This window comes from Tamandua tetradactyla, chromosome 3, assembly GCF_023851605.1.
Source record: "Tamandua tetradactyla isolate mTamTet1 chromosome 3, mTamTet1.pri, whole genome shotgun sequence".
Classification (NCBI taxonomy): domain Eukaryota; kingdom Metazoa; phylum Chordata; class Mammalia; order Pilosa; family Myrmecophagidae; genus Tamandua; species Tamandua tetradactyla.
The window spans coordinates 209,839,072-209,854,403 of record NC_135329.1 but is presented as its reverse complement, the minus strand read 5'-3'; the positions used below and the strand labels follow the sequence as shown (position 1 = coordinate 209,854,403).

At 40.5% G+C, this 15,332-nt stretch overlaps 2 protein-coding genes across 5 annotated transcripts in view; one reads left to right on the top strand and one right to left on the bottom strand.

The window, feature by feature from the left end:
- LOC143678240 (UDP-glucuronosyltransferase 1A5-like) overlaps positions 1 to 15,332 on the bottom strand; it is a 69,212-nt gene that overhangs the window by 20,855 nt on the left and 33,025 nt on the right. Inside the window, exon 1 of one of the 4 annotated variants that reach the window (XM_077155471.1) lies at positions 11,274 to 11,336. The exons of 2 other annotated variants lie outside the window; for them this stretch is intronic. The gene's annotated coding sequence lies outside the window, so the exon portion shown is untranslated. Of the gene's footprint in view, positions 1 to 11,273; positions 11,337 to 15,332 lie in introns of those variants that run through there. One more of the 4 variants, XM_077155472.1, reaches the window with a different exon arrangement.
- LOC143678242 (dnaJ homolog subfamily B member 3-like) lies at positions 11,410 to 14,528 on the top strand. The gene has a single exon (XM_077155473.1). It carries the CDS (start codon positions 11,425 to 11,427, stop codon positions 12,385 to 12,387), a length of 963 nt encoding a protein of 320 aa, XP_077011588.1. The 5' UTR covers positions 11,410 to 11,424; the 3' UTR covers positions 12,388 to 14,528.

The following is a 15,332-nucleotide window of genomic DNA, read 5'->3' as shown; positions in this document are numbered from 1 at the left end:
ATTAAATTCATTTTGAAGGGAAAGGAGCCTCAAATAGTTAAAAACATCTTGAAAAAGAAGAATGAAGTGGGAGGACTCATGTTTCCTGACTTTAAAGCATATTATAAAGTCACAGTGGTCAAAATAGCATGGTACTGGCATAAAGATAAACATGTTGATCAATAGAATCAAATTAAGAGTTCAGAAATAGACCATCAGGTTATGGTCAGCTGATTTTTTTTTTTCTACTTAATTTTTTTTTTTTATTAATTAACGGAAAAAAAGAAATTAACCCAACATTTAGAAATCATACCATTCTACATATGCAATCAGTAATTCTTAACATCATCACATAGATGAATGATCATCGTTTCTTAGTACATTTGCGTCGGTTTAGAAGAATTAGCAACACAACCGAAAAAGATATAGAATGTTAATATAGAGAAAAAAATAAAAGTAATAGTAGTAAAAACAAAACAAAACAAAACAAAAACCTATAGCTCGGATGCAGCTTCATTCAGTGTTTTAACATGATTACTTTACAATTAGGTATTATTGTGTTGTCCATTTTTGAGTTTTTGTATCTAGTCCTGTTGCACAGTCTGTATCCCTTCAGCTCCAATTACCCATTATCTTACCCTGTTTCTAACTCCTGCTGAACTCTGTTACCAATGACATATTCCAAGTTTATTCCCGAATGTCGATTCACATCATTGGGACCATACAGTATTTGTCTTTTAGTTTTTGGCTAGACTCACTCAGCATAATGTTCTCTAGGTCCATCCATGTTATTACATGCTTCATAAGTTTATCCTGTCTTAAAGCTGCATAATATTCCATCGTATGTATATACCACAGTTTGTTTAGCCACTCATCTGTTGATGGACATTTTGGCTGTTTCCATCTCTTTGCAATTGTAAATAACGCTGCTATAAACATTGGTGTGCAAATGTCCGTTTGTGTCTTTGCCCTTAATTCCTTTGAGTAGATTCCCAGCAATGGTATTGCTGGGTCGTATGGCAATACTATATTCAGCTTTTTGAGGAACCGCGAAACTGCCTTCCACAGTGGTTGCACCATTTGACATTCCCACCAACAGTGGATAAGTGTGCCTCTTTCACCGCATCCTCTCCAGCACTTGTCATTTTCTGTTTTGTTGATAATGGCCATTCTGGTGGGTGTGAGATGATATCTCATTGTGGTTTTGATTTGCATTTCTCTAACGGGAAGGGAAATTGAGCATCTCTTCATGTGCTTTTGGGCCATTTGTATTTCCTCTTCTGAGAGGTGTCTGTTCAAGTCTTTTTCCCATTTTGTAATTGGGTTGGCTGTCTTTTTGTTGTTGAGTTGAACAATCTCTTTATAAATTCTGGATACTAGACCTTTATCTGATATGTCATTTCCAAATATTGTCTCCCATTGTGTAGGCTGTCTTTCTACTTTCTTGATGAAGTTCTTTGATGCACAAAAGTGTTTAATTTTGAGGAGTTCTCATTTATTTATTTCCTTCTTCAGTGCTCTTGCTTTAGGTTTAAGGTCCATAAAACCGCCTCCAACTGTAAGATTCATAAGATATCTCCCTACATTTTCCTCTAACTGTTTTATGGTCTTAGACCTAATGTTTAGATCTTTGATCCTTTTTGAGTTAACTTTTGTATAGGGTGTGAGAGATGGGTCTTCTTTCATTCTTTTGCATATGGATATCCAGTTCTCTAGGCACCATTTATTGAAGAGACTGTTCTGTCCCAGGTGAGCTGGCTTGACTGCCTTATCAAAGATCAAATGTCCATAGATGAGAGGGTCTATATCTGAGCACTCTATTCGATTCCATTGGTCGATATATCTATCTTTATGCCAATACCATGCTGTTTTGACCACTGTGGCTTCATAATATGCCTTAAACTCAGGTAGCGCAACACCTCCAGCTTCGTTTTTTTCCCTCAAATGTTTTTAGCAATTCGGGGCACCCTGCCCTTCCAGATAAATTTGCTTATTGGTTTTTCTATTTCTGAAAAATAAGTTGTTGGGATTTTGATTGGTATTGCATTGAATCTGTAAATCAATTTAGGTAGGATTGACGTCTTAACTATATTTAGTCTTCCAATCCATGAACACAGTATGCCCTTCCATCTATTTAGGTCTTCTGTGATTTCTTTTAACAGTTTTTTGTAGTTTTCTTTATATAGGTTTTTTGTCTCTTTAGTTAAATTTATTCCTAGGTATTTCATTCTTTTAGTTGCAATTGTAAATGGGATTCGTTTCTTGATTTCCCCGTCAGCTTGTTCATTACTAGTGTATAGAAATGCTACAGATTTTTGAATGTTGATCTTGTAACCTGCTACTTTGCAGTACTCATTTATTAGCTCTAGTAGTTTTGTTGTGGATTTTTCCGGGTTTTCGACGTATAGTATCATATCATCTGCAAACAGTGATAGTTTTACTTCTTCCTTCCAATTTTGATGCCTTGTATTTCTTTTTCTTGTCTAATTGCTCTGGCTAGAACTTCCAACACAATGTTGAATAATAGTGGTGATAGTGGACGTCCTTGTCTTGTTCCTGATCTTAGGGGGAAAGTTTTCAATTTTTCCCCATTGAGGATGATATTAGCTGTGGGTTTTTCATATATTCCCTCTATCATTTTAAGGAAGTTCCCTTGTATTCCTATCTTTTGAAGTGTTTTCAACAGGAAAGGATGTTGAATCTTGTCAAATGCCTTCTCTGCATCAATTGAGATGATCATGTGATTTTTCTGCTTTGATTTGTTGATATGGTGTATTACATTAATTTATTTTCTTATGTTGAACCATCCTTGCATACCTGGGATGAATCCTACCTGGTCATGATGTATAATTCTTTTAATGTGTTGTTGGATACGATTTGCTAGAATTTTATTGAGGATTTTTGCATCTATATTCATTAGAGAGATTGGCCTGTAGTTTTCTTTTTTTGTAATATCTTTGCCTGGTTTTGGTATGAGGGTGATGTTGGCTTCATAGAATGAATTAGGTAGTTTTCCCTGCACTTCGATTTTTTTGAAGAGTTTGAGGAGAGTTGGTACTAATTCTTTCTGGAATGTTTGATAGAATTCACATGTGAAGCCGTCTGGTCCTGGACTTTTCTTTTTAGGAAGTTTTTGAATGACTAATTCAATTTCTTTACTTGTGATTGGTTTGTTGAGGTCATCTATGTCTTCTTGAGTCAAAGTTGGTTGTTCATGTCTTTCCAGGAACCCGTCCATTTCCTCTAAATTGTTGTATTTATTAGCGTAAAGTTGTTCATAGTATCCTGTTATTACCTCCTTTATTTCTGTGAGGTCAGTAGTTATGTCTCTTCTTCCATTTCTGATCTTATTTATTTGCATCCTCGCTCTTCTTCTTTTTGTCAATCTTGCTAAGGGCCCATCAATCTTATTGATTTTCTCATAGAACCAACTTCTGGTCTTATTGATTTTCTCAATTGTTTTCATGTTTTCAATTTCATCTATTTCTGCTCTAATCTTTGTTATTTCTTTCCTTTTGCTTGCTTTGGGATTAGTTTGCTGTTCTTTCTCCAGTTCTTCCAAGTGGACAGTTAATTCCTGCATTTTTGCATTTTCTTCTTTTCTGATATAGGCATTTAGGGCAATAAATTTCCCTCTTAGCACTGCCTTTGCTGCGTCCCATAAGTTTTGATATGTTGTGTTTTCATTTTCATTCGCCTCGAGGTATTTGCTACTCTTGCAATTTCTTCTTTGACCCACTCGTTGTTTAAGAGTGTGTTGTTGAGTCTCCACGTATTTGTGAATTTTCTGGCACTCCTCCTGTTATTGATTTCCAACTTCATTCCTTTATGATCTGAGAAAGTGTTGTGCATGATTTCAATCTTTTTAAATTTCTTGAGACTTGCTTTGTGACCCAGCATATGGTCTATCTTTGAGAATGATCCGTGAGCACTTGTAAAAAGGTGTATCCTACTGTTGTGGGATGTAATGTCCTATAAATGTCTGTTAAGTCTAGCTCATTTATAGTAATACTCAGATTCTCTATTTCTTTATTGATCCTCTGTCTAGATGTTCTGTCCATTGATGAGAGTGGTGAATTGAAGTCTCCAACTATTATGGTATATGAATCTATTTCCCTTTTCAATGTTTGCAGTGTATTCCTCACGTTTTGGGGCATTCTGGTTCGGTGCATAAATATTTATAATTGTTATGTCTTCTTGTTTAATTGTTCCTTTTATTAGTATATAGTGTCCTTCTGTCTCTTTTAACTGTTTTACATTTGAAGTCTAATTTGTTGGATATTAGTATAGCTACTCCTGCTCTTTTCTGGTTGTTGTTTGCATGAAATATCTTTTCCCAACCTTTCACTTTCAACCTATGTTTACATTTGGGTCTAAGATGTGTTTCCTGTAGACAGCATATAGAAGGATCCTGTTTTTTAATCCATTCTGCCAATCTATGTCTTTTGATTGGGGAATTCAGCCCATTAACATTTAGTGTTATTACTGTTTGGATAATATTTTCCTCTAACATTTTGCCTTTTGTATTATATATATCATATCTGATTTTCCTTCTTTCTACACTCTTCTCCATACCTCTCTCTTCTGTCTTTTTGTATCTGACTCTAACGCTCCCTTTAGTATTTCTTGCAGAGCTGGTCTCTTGGTCACAAATTCTCTCAGTGACTTTTTGTCTGAGAATGTTTTAATTTCTCCCTCATTTTTGAAGGACAATTTTGCTGGATATAGGAGTCTTGGTTGGCAGTTTTTCTCTTTTAGTAATTTAAATATATCCTCCCACTGTCTTCTAGCTTCCATGGTTTCTGCTGAGAAATCTACACATAGTCTTATTGGGTTTCCCTTGTATGTGATGGATTGTTTTTCTCTTGCTGCTTTCAAGATCCTCTCTTTCTCTTTGACCCCTGACATTCTAACTAGTAAGTGTCTTGGAGAATGCCTATTTGGGTCTAATCTCTTTGGGGTGCGCTGCACTTCTTGGATCTGTAATTTTAGGTCTTTCATAAGAGTTGGGAAATTTTCAGTGATAATTTCTTCCATTAGTTTTTCTCCTCCTTTTCCCTTCTCTTCTCCTTCTGGGACACCCACAACACGTATATTTGTGCGGTTCATATTGTCCTTGAGTTCCCTGATAACCTGTTCAAATTTTTCCATTCTTTTCCCGATAGTTTCTGTTTCTTTTTGGAATTCAGATGTTCCATCCTCCAAATCACTAATTCTATCTTCTGTCTCTTTAAGTCTATCATTGTAGGTATCCATTGTTTTTTCCATCTTTTCTACTTTATCCTTCACTTCCCTAAGTTCTGTGATTTGTTTTTTCAGTTTTTCTATTTCTTCTTTTTGTTCAGCCCATGTCTTCTTCATGTCCTCCCTCAATTTATCGATTTCATTTTTGAAGAGGTTTTCCATTTCTGTTCGTATATTCAGCATTAGCTCTCTAAGCTCCTGTATCTCATTTGAACTACTGGTTGTTCCTTTGACTGGGCCATATTCTCAGTCTTCTGAGCGTGGACCGTTATCTTCTGTCGGCGTCTGGGCATCTAGTCAGATTTCCCTGGGTGTCGGACCCAACAAGGTTGTAAAATTTTTCTGTGAAATCTCTGGGTTCTGTTTTTCTTATCCTGCCCAGTAGGTGCGCTCGTGGCACACGTTTGTCTCACGTGTTTGGAAGGGATCCCCCCCAGTCACCGTTCTCCACGGTCTGGGGGATATTAATTCCCCTATTGGTGTTTGGTTGGACCCAGTCGGAAATTCCCTCCTCTCCCTGGAGGGGTGTCGGTCGCTGGCCCCGGCGGCCCGGGGAATTCACCACGGGACCAGGAGCCGTCCGCGGGGGAGGGGCGTCGGTCGCCGGCTGCCATGGGTTGGGTAGGCCTCTGATCCGAGACTCGTAGCCGGACCAGGAAGCCACCCACAAAAGAGGGGCGCTGGCCAGGAAGCCGCCCGCAAAAGAGGGGCGCCGGGCGCCGCGGCTTGGGTAGCCCTCTGATCCGAGACTCGTAGCCGGTCCAGGAAGCCGCCCGCAAAGGAGGGGTGCCGAGCGCCGCGGCTTGGGTAGCCCTCTGATCCGAGACTCGTAGCCGGACCAGGAAGCCGCCCGCAAAAGAGGGGCGCCGGCCAGGAAGCCACCCGCAAAAGTGGGGCACCGGGCGCTGCGGCTTGGGTAGCCCTCTGATCCGAGACTCGTAGCCGGTCCAGGAAGCCGCCCGCGAAAGAGGGGCGCCGGCCACCGCGGCTTGGGAAACTTGCCTCTCCGAGGCTCTCAGCCGGCCCGGAAAGGAGGGAGGGAGGAGCTCCGGCCACCACAGCTGCCGCGGCTCGGGGGATCGCGCGCCGCTCGGGGATCTCACCGCAGCAGAGTCTCGCAGTCAGATTAGCCAATCCAGACTGGGGTACGCTGTGTGTCCATTCCCGGCCGTGGCCCCAGGAGCTGTTCTGCACTGTTTCTGTTCACCTAGTAGTTGCTCTGGAGGAGGAGGAACTAAGATGCATGTACCTTACTAAGCCGCCATCTTGGCGCCCGGTCAGTTGATTTTTGACAAGGCTTCCAAGTTCAGTTAATTGGGACAGAACCATCTGTTCATTAAATGGTGCTGGAAGAACTGATATCTATATCCAAAGGAATGAAAGAGGACTCTTATCTCATACCCTATACAAAAATTAACTCAAAATGGATCAAAGAACTAAAGATGAGAGTACCACCAGCTAAGAACAGAGCCAGTCAGTACTCCCAGTGAGGATCCCAGGTCCTGAATCCAGAAAGAATAGAGTAAACTTCATGCACATTCTGAGAACATGTATGTCTTACTCAGCTTGTCTGGTAGTGGCCTGAGGGTTCACTGTCCCAGAGCTTGCCCTTCTTCCAAGAGAAGGCAGCTCATGGACTCTCCTACAGAATTCCTGGGGCAAGGGATTGCTGGCTGTAGGATGTATATTTCAATGCCCAGGACTGGAAGGAAACTGTTTCCCAAGTAAGAGAGGACATTCGGAACCATAAACAGAGGACTTCCTAGGGCCATAAGATGAATGCATGGAAAGGATCAGAGAGGTTCCTATGCTTTGGCCTTAACCTATTCTCCAAACTTATTGGATAAGATCTGAAGGATAACACTCACACAGGTCAATGTACAAAGACATGGAAATTTATTTTTTTTCTCCTTCTCCTTTAGCTCCTGGCAACCCAGGAAGTCCTATCTTAACACTACCTGGATATGGGCCCAAGGAAGAGGTACCTCAGAGTCTAAAATCCAGTAATAACACACAAGAATAGCAAAATATCCACATTTCAACAAAAGAGGGCCTAGGCACAGGAGAAGATTAAAGCAGTAGGAACTACCAATGGGGAAGATCAGACCTGGAACATTACAGACAAAGTCTTTTTTAAAAAATGGTTCTGAATATGCTCAAAGAGCTACAGGAAGATACAGGCAATGAACTAAAGGAAATCAGGAAAATAACAGATGAACACAAAAGAGAATATCAATATAAAGGTGGAAAATATGGAAAGGAACAAAAAAAGAGCTGAAGACCACAGTAACAGAAATTTAAAATTCTCTAGAGGGATTCAACTGTCGATTGGACCTGACAGAAGAATCAGTGGACTTGAACATAAGATAAGTGAACTCATCCATTCTGAAGAGCACAAAGAAGAAGAGTGAACAGAGTCTGAGGAACCTGCGGGACACATGAGACATACCAATTTGTGCACCACGGGAGTCACAAAAGTGGCAGAAAATATTCAAAGATATTACAGCTGAAAATATCCTAAAGTTAAAGAAAAAATATGAATGTACATGTGATGGTTTGAAGCTGTATGTACATGGAAACCATGGAGGCAAAAAGATGTATTTAAAGTTCTGAAAGCAAAAAACTGTCAACCCAAAATCGGTATCCAGAAAACCTATCTTTCAAAAATGAGGGATGGACTAATGTATTCACAGAGAAAGAAATATAAAAATGTTTTTACACTCACAGCTTCAAAATAGCCCAAACAAGTGTACATTTCAACAATGATAAATGTATTACAAGGAAAAATTTTTTATTGAGGGAGAGATTAAGAAATTCCAAACTAAATGAAAGCTCAGGGACCTCATCACCATTAGATCAGCCTACAAGAAATGCAAAGCAAGTTCTGCAGGTTGAAAAGAAAGGACACTAGGCAATCGACTGAAACCACATGAAGAACTAAAGTTTCCAGCAAGATAGAGGCATGGGTAAATATAAACACCAGTAAGATTATATTTTGGGCATGTAACTCCACTTTTTACTTCCTATAGGACCAAAAAGGCAGATGCAGAAAATGTAATGATAAATCAATGATTTTATACACATAATGTATAAATATGTAATTTGTGACAAGAGTTACTTAAAGGTCAGGGGACATGGGGAACAGAGAGGTAAGGGAACAAAGTTTATGTATGCTGTTGAAGTTAAGCTGGTATCAAAGCAAAGGAGTTTGTTACAGATTTAGGATGTTAAATTTAAGCTCCATGGCAACCACAAAGAAAATATCAGAGAACTTGAAAAGTCACAGAGACAGAAAGTAGAGTACAGGTTACGAAGTTGGAGGGCATGGAGAGTTAATGAGTAATTGTGTAGGGTTTCTGTTTAGGGTGAAGAGAAAGTTCTAGTAATAGATGGTACTGAGCATACTGCAACATTGTCAGTGTGATCAACCCCACTGAATTGTATGCTTGAGAGGGATTGGGATGGGAAATTTGGTGGTATATATATTTTAACAATCAAAAAGAAAGAAAGACAGAAAGAATGACAATAAATGCAATACATGCTACTAGATGGGATCTAGGAACGGAAGAGAAAAAGCTCAAAAGGACATTACTGGGACATAAGAAAAAAAATGGAAGATAGAATGTAAGCTTTATATCAATGCTACATTTCTTGAACTCACTTAACTGAATTATTTAAGGTGATTACATAGATGGGCATCCTCGTTCATAGGAAATGTGCGTGAAGATATTACATATGTTCAGGGAGTAGGATGTGTGCAGCCTACTCTCAAGTGTTCAGAAGGTAGATAGATTAGATATATGATTGACTGAGAGATAAGTGGATAGATAGACAAATATAAAGATAGAGAAAGAAAAAGAAAGAGGGAGGAAGGAAGGAAAAGAAGGAGAGAAGGAGGGAGGGAGGGAGGGAGATGGATGGATGTTGGATGATAGATGGAATGGTGCAGCCAGAGTGGGCAAAATGTTGAAGTTGGTGGCTCTGGGTGTCTGAGGGTTGCAGTTCTCTTGCAGGAGTTTGTATTATTTTTATAACTGTCCTGTAAGTTTGAAATTATTTCAATATAAAATGTTTTTTAGAAAGGATACGAGGGTAAAAGAGGAAGTTCAGAATGATCCCTAATAAAAAAGAAATTATATAAACACACACACACAAAAAAATCACATCATAGAATGGACTTAGGACAATTCACCAACCAGTTAATATAGAACAACCTCTATAAATGATATACCAGTGCCACACACACACAAAAAAACAATAATTAATTTTGATATTAAATGGCAACCCCTCATTTGGATACTGGTGAAAACTTGGCCAGGAGTTGTTAAGTCAGATGGCTGTCAGACCCAGCTGCCATGGTCATATTTCAGAGTCTCAACCCCTACCCCTCTCCTCTCTCCATCTCTTCTCATTCACAGCCTCAGGACTTGTCCCACCTCATTCCACCACCACCACCTCAGAAAACCTCAGACAATAATTTCCTATGGCATAAAATAAAATTCTAACTCCGCAGCCTTGCCTTCAGGCTCCAGGGACATGGACCCCAGCTCATCTGTCCAAGCTCATTCCTACTCCCTCCCTTCTGCTAGACCCCCTCTCTCTGCCCTTTATCCACCAAGCACGCTGGGCCACTTGGCCTTCCCCAAACAGGCTTTGTACTTTTGCACTTTGCTTTATTCACACTGGGCTTTACTCCTGACCAGCTTCCTGCTCCGGTACATTGAGTGCTTACCAAGTGTTAAACCCAGGGCTTCATAATCCTCCTCTCCAGGAGACATGAAATTGGCAGTTGTGCTCACTCAATAGACACAACCGAGTATCTCTTTTTTCTTTAAGAATCCATCTCTGTTCATATACAAACTGCTACCTTTAAAGCTATGGGCACACACACGCACACGCACACAAACCCTGAAGCGTGCTCTCCCCTCTATTCCCTAGGACCTACATTCTAGGGTGAGCAAAAAGATGTTGCAATGCTTTTGCTGTTTGTCATGCCCTTATCTGCAATTCTGAAATTCACAGGGCAATTCTTCCAGGGTCTGAATGTCAGAAGAGTTCATGCATAGATTACACAGGGCAAAGAGACGGTAAACACACAGGGTCACCACTGTGATGATGTTATGACCTTTCTGCATCCTGCAAAGCCTCAGACCTTTTGGAGGCTGCTGTCTACCTGGATGTTTTGGGACCACGACTCTGCCCATGAAGCAGGAATGCTGCCTACTGGTCTGAAGAGCAGGAGATCCACACTCTCTACAATTACCAAGGACCACTGCTAAGCAATCCAATTGCACTTCTGCCCTGGAACCTAGAACTAACACTTAAAATCCACTGTCAATTCCCACATTCACCAAATGTATAACCCAAGTTTAGCGCCGGCACTAAAAATATGGTCATAGATTCTAAAGATTTGATATGCTCGACCTGGGGTACGGCCCAGGGAACCCTAGAGTTTCCAAGAATTTTTCAGGGGAATTTTGTAAAGTCAAAACTATTTTCATAATAATAACGTTATGTGAATTTTTTCCCTCTCATTCTCTCATAAGTGTACCGGGAAGTTTTCCTGAGGCTATATGGAATATAGCAACAGACTGAATGCAAAAGCAGGTATGAGAATCTAACTCGGCCACGAAGTCCATTACTAAAGAGGTTTTTGGAAAAAACGTACAAAAAAAAATTGCCACTCTTCTTATTAAACTGTTCTGATTGAAAAATATAGTAATTTCCCCACAAAAACATGATTTAGCTTAGCATATAATGGTCTTATTACTAAGTTGATTAATGAACTTTTATATTCTAAGTATTGTAAGCTATAACACACATAACATAAGCAAACAGGGCCTGAGGCCAAAACGTTTCAGAACTGCGTCCCAGATGATATAACTTCCTTTCCTCGAACCCAGGGTCGGCTTAAACACTCCCACCACCCTCCCCCAACCCCAGGCCGCTGGGAAAAGCCTGATGCAAAATCAACTTTAAACAACAAAACCAAAAACATTTTCGAAGCCAGCGGGAGTCACGGCGCCCACTACCCCTCATCGATCCTTTACCTGCTGTTTCCCGAAACCACAGCTCCGCTTGGGGCCGGGGCGGGCGGGGCCGCTTGGGGTGGGCGGGGCGGGTGGGCGTCGTAGAGCAGCCCGTAGACCAGCCCTGGGAGCACTGCATTCTGGGATGCGGAACCGAAGTTGGCCCTGACCAATGAGACGGTGTTGCGTCACGACGGGTGCGCCACCAATGAGACGGGACTGCGTGATAAGGGGCGCCCCACCAATGAGACGGGGCTGCGTCACAAGGGGCGCCCCAGCCGGGGAAGCCAAGACGCGGGGCGCAGTCTGGCCCGAGACCCCGGGGCTGCAAGCAGCAGGTGATCGTCGTGGCTTCAGGCCCGCAAGAGCCGGGGAGGCCCCGCTGGGCCCCCGCCCCCGGCCTGTGACCCCGCCGTCCAGCATGCTGGACTACTACGAGGTGCTGGGTGTGCCCCGGCAGGCCTCGGCCTTGGCCATCAAGAAGGCGTACCGCAAGCTGGCGCTCAAGTGGCACCCCGACAAAAATCCTGAGAACAAGGAGGAAGCGGAGAAGAAATTCAAACAGGTGGCTGAGGCGTACGAAGTGTTGTCAGACGCCAAGAAACGGGACGTTTACAACCGATACGGTGAAGCAGGAGCCAATGGTGGCGGCTGCAGCGGGCCCTTCGAGGACCCCTTCGAATACGTCTTCGCCTTCCGCGACCCCGCTGATGTCTTCAGGGAGTTTTTTGGTGGCAGGGACCCATTTTCATTTGACTTCTTCGGAGACCCGGTAGAGAACATTTTTGGTGGTCAGAGGAGTTGCCGGGGAAGCAGAAGTAGAGGGTCCCCATCCCTTTTCTCCACCTTCACTGAATTTCCAGCTTTTGGGGGTGGATTTTCTTCTTTTGATACAGGATTTTCTTCCTTTGGTTCCCTGGGAAATGGGGGCCTTTCTTCCTTCTCCATGTCCTGTAGTTGCGGTGGGACCGGCAACTTCAAATCCATGTCGACTTCCACCGAAATAGTTAATGGCAAAAAAATCATTACTAAGAGGGTCATTGAGAATGGCCAAGAGAAGGTGGAAGTGGAAGAAGACGGGGAATTAAAATCCCTAATAATAAATGGCAAAGAGCTGCGCATCGACACCAAGTAGTTCCAGGTCACATTTGCCTCAGACACATTTTGAAGAATAACAGGACTTTTTTTTTTTTTTTTGAAAATTGAAAATTATCTCTACTTTCAGAACAGGTGTATGTAAGAATTTATAAACAGTTCTTGCAAACTGTTTGTTATTGTTGGGACTTCATAAATAGGGCCTCTGTTTGTCTTTAACACTGTTCTAAATATCTGTAGGCTCTTTGCTACTTATTAAACTTAATCCCAAGGAGCCCATGATTATTTCCTAGGACAAAATGTTCACAGCAGCCTATACCTTGCCTTTTCATTCTGTTTGAACTGTAAGCCAGGTAGTTTGTCTGCTGTGAAGTTAACATTGACAAGGTGGCTGGCTTTACTTCAACTTTTTGTACATTATACTGAGAAATGAGAGTATGTTAGTGATAATACTTCTGGTTTAAGATGATTATTTTTAGTTGCACATGAATACTGGTGAAATAATAAAAATTGACTGTTTAATGTTAAGCCAAAGCTTTTTTAAAAAGATAAACCTGGCAAAGTGCTGTATTAGTTTCCTAAAGCTGCTGTAACAAACTACCACAAACTTGGTGCTTTACAGCAGCACACGTTTATTCTTTTAAACTTCTGGAGGCCAGAAGTCTGAAGTTAATTTCACTGGTTTGAGATCAAGGCAATTGTAGGGCCACACTCGCTTGCATTTTCCAACTTCTAAAGTTGTGTTCCTTGGCTCATGCCCCTTCCTGGAGAGGCATAGCATCTTGCTTCAGTCTACACATTGCCGCCTTCTCTGATGAAATCTCCCTCTGCCTCTTATAAGGACACTTTAGATTACTTTTGGGGACACCCAAATAACCCAAGATAATCACCCCATTTCAAGATCCTTAGCCACATCTGCAAAGTCCCGTTTGTCATAAGGTAGCATTTTACAGATTCCGGGGAGTAGGATGCAAATATTTTGGGGGGTGATTAACCTACACCAGTGGGTCTTTTTCATTTGCCTACAATCTGGAAATGAATCAAGTATTTGATGTAACCATTCAAGAAAACCCTGAAATTGGAATCTAGTAGTACCAAAGAGGTGGGATGGAGATTATGTAACCTTAAAAAAAGAAATGATACTGAAGGGTTGTGAAATATTCTGCAGTACAAAAGAAACATCCTGAAGATTTGGAGGTGAAAGGGAAGTATATGGTATAGTACAGGATACAGAAGAAAACTTTAGAAAATACATGTTTAGGTGTGAGAATACCTAATTCAGCAGGGTGCTGAAAATAGATGGTAATTAATATTTTAAAATTTTACCTTATGTGTGAGACTAAAGCAAAAAAATGTTCATTTGGTACAAAATTTATATTTTGACTAGTGCATTTCCCAATAACTTATGTAGATAGCTTAATTGAACAACATAAGTACGTGGAACCTTGAGTAGGACATGAGATTTTGTTGGTTTGTCCAGAGTGATTTGAACAGTGAATAAAAAAGTATTTGCAAAGTCCCCTTCGGGGAATGGTGAGAAAGGGGAAAAATTCAACTTCCCCAAGTTGGATTCTTGATATTCTCACAAGTAGTGTGGACAACCAAAGCTATAGGCTGAGCCCCCAGTCTTGGGGTTTGTTCATATGAAACTTAGCCCCACAAACGACAGATCAAGTCTACTTAAAATTAGGCCTAAGGGTCACCCCCAAGAGACCCTCTTTTGTTGCTCAGATGTGGCCTCTCTCTCCAGCCAACACAACAAGCAAACTCACCACCCTCCCCCTGTCTACATGGGACATGACTCCCAGGGGTGTGGACCTTCGTGGCAAAGTGGGACAGAAATCCTAGAATGAGCTGAGACTCAGCATCAAGGGATTGAGAAAATTTTCTCGACCAAAAGGGCAAAAAGTGAAATGAAACAAAATACAGTGTCAATGGCTGAGAGATTCCAAACAGAGTTGAGAGGTTAGCCTGGAGGTTATTTTTACTCATTAAATAGTTATTACCTTGTTAGTCAAGATGTAGTGGAGAGGCTGGAGGGAACTGCCTGAAAATGTAGAGCTGTATTCCAGTAGCCATGTTTCTTGAAGATGATTGTATAATGATATAGCTTTCACAATGTGACTGTGTGATTGTGAAAACCTTGTGTCTGATGCTCCTTTTATCTACCTTATCAACAGACAAGTAAAACATATAGAATAAAGATGAATAATAGGAGGAATAAATGTGAAAATAAATTTAGATTGAAATGCTGGTGATCGGTGAGCGGGAGGGGTGGGGGGTATGGTATGTATGAATTTTTTTCTATTGTCTTTTTATTTCTTTTTCTGAATAGATGCAAATGTTCCAAGAAATGATCATGATGATGAATATGCAACTATGTGATGATATTGTGAATTACTGATTATATATGTAGAACGGAATGATCAAAAAGTTAAGAATGTTTGCATTTGTTTGGTGTTTTTTGGTATTTTTTTAAAAATTAATTTTAAAAAATTGATATATCTTTTAGTCTCTAGTGTCTTAGAGCAGCTAGAAGTAAAAACCTAAAATTGTGGAATTGTAACCAATGCCAAACTCTGAAATATGTTCTACAACTAACTCTAGTGATGTGCTTTGAAATATATTGCTTTTTTATATATGTTATTTTTCACAAAAAAGAAAAAAAATGGTCGACTGTGACGTAGAAAAATATTTATTCCTTCTAGCTTCCTATATTGTGGAGCAGCTAAAAGGAAAAAATCAGAGAGGATCATACAGTAGCCCATGACAAACTCTGGAATCTGTCCTCTAACTACTCATTGAAGAGTGCTTTGAAAACTATTGCTTTTCTCTTCCTTTGCTTTGTATATATATATATATATATATATTATATTTATATTATATTATATTATATTATATTATATTATATTATATTATATTATATTATATTATACAAATCAAAAGTTAAAAAAAGAAAAAATGTCTGTAGATTAGCTAATGGTA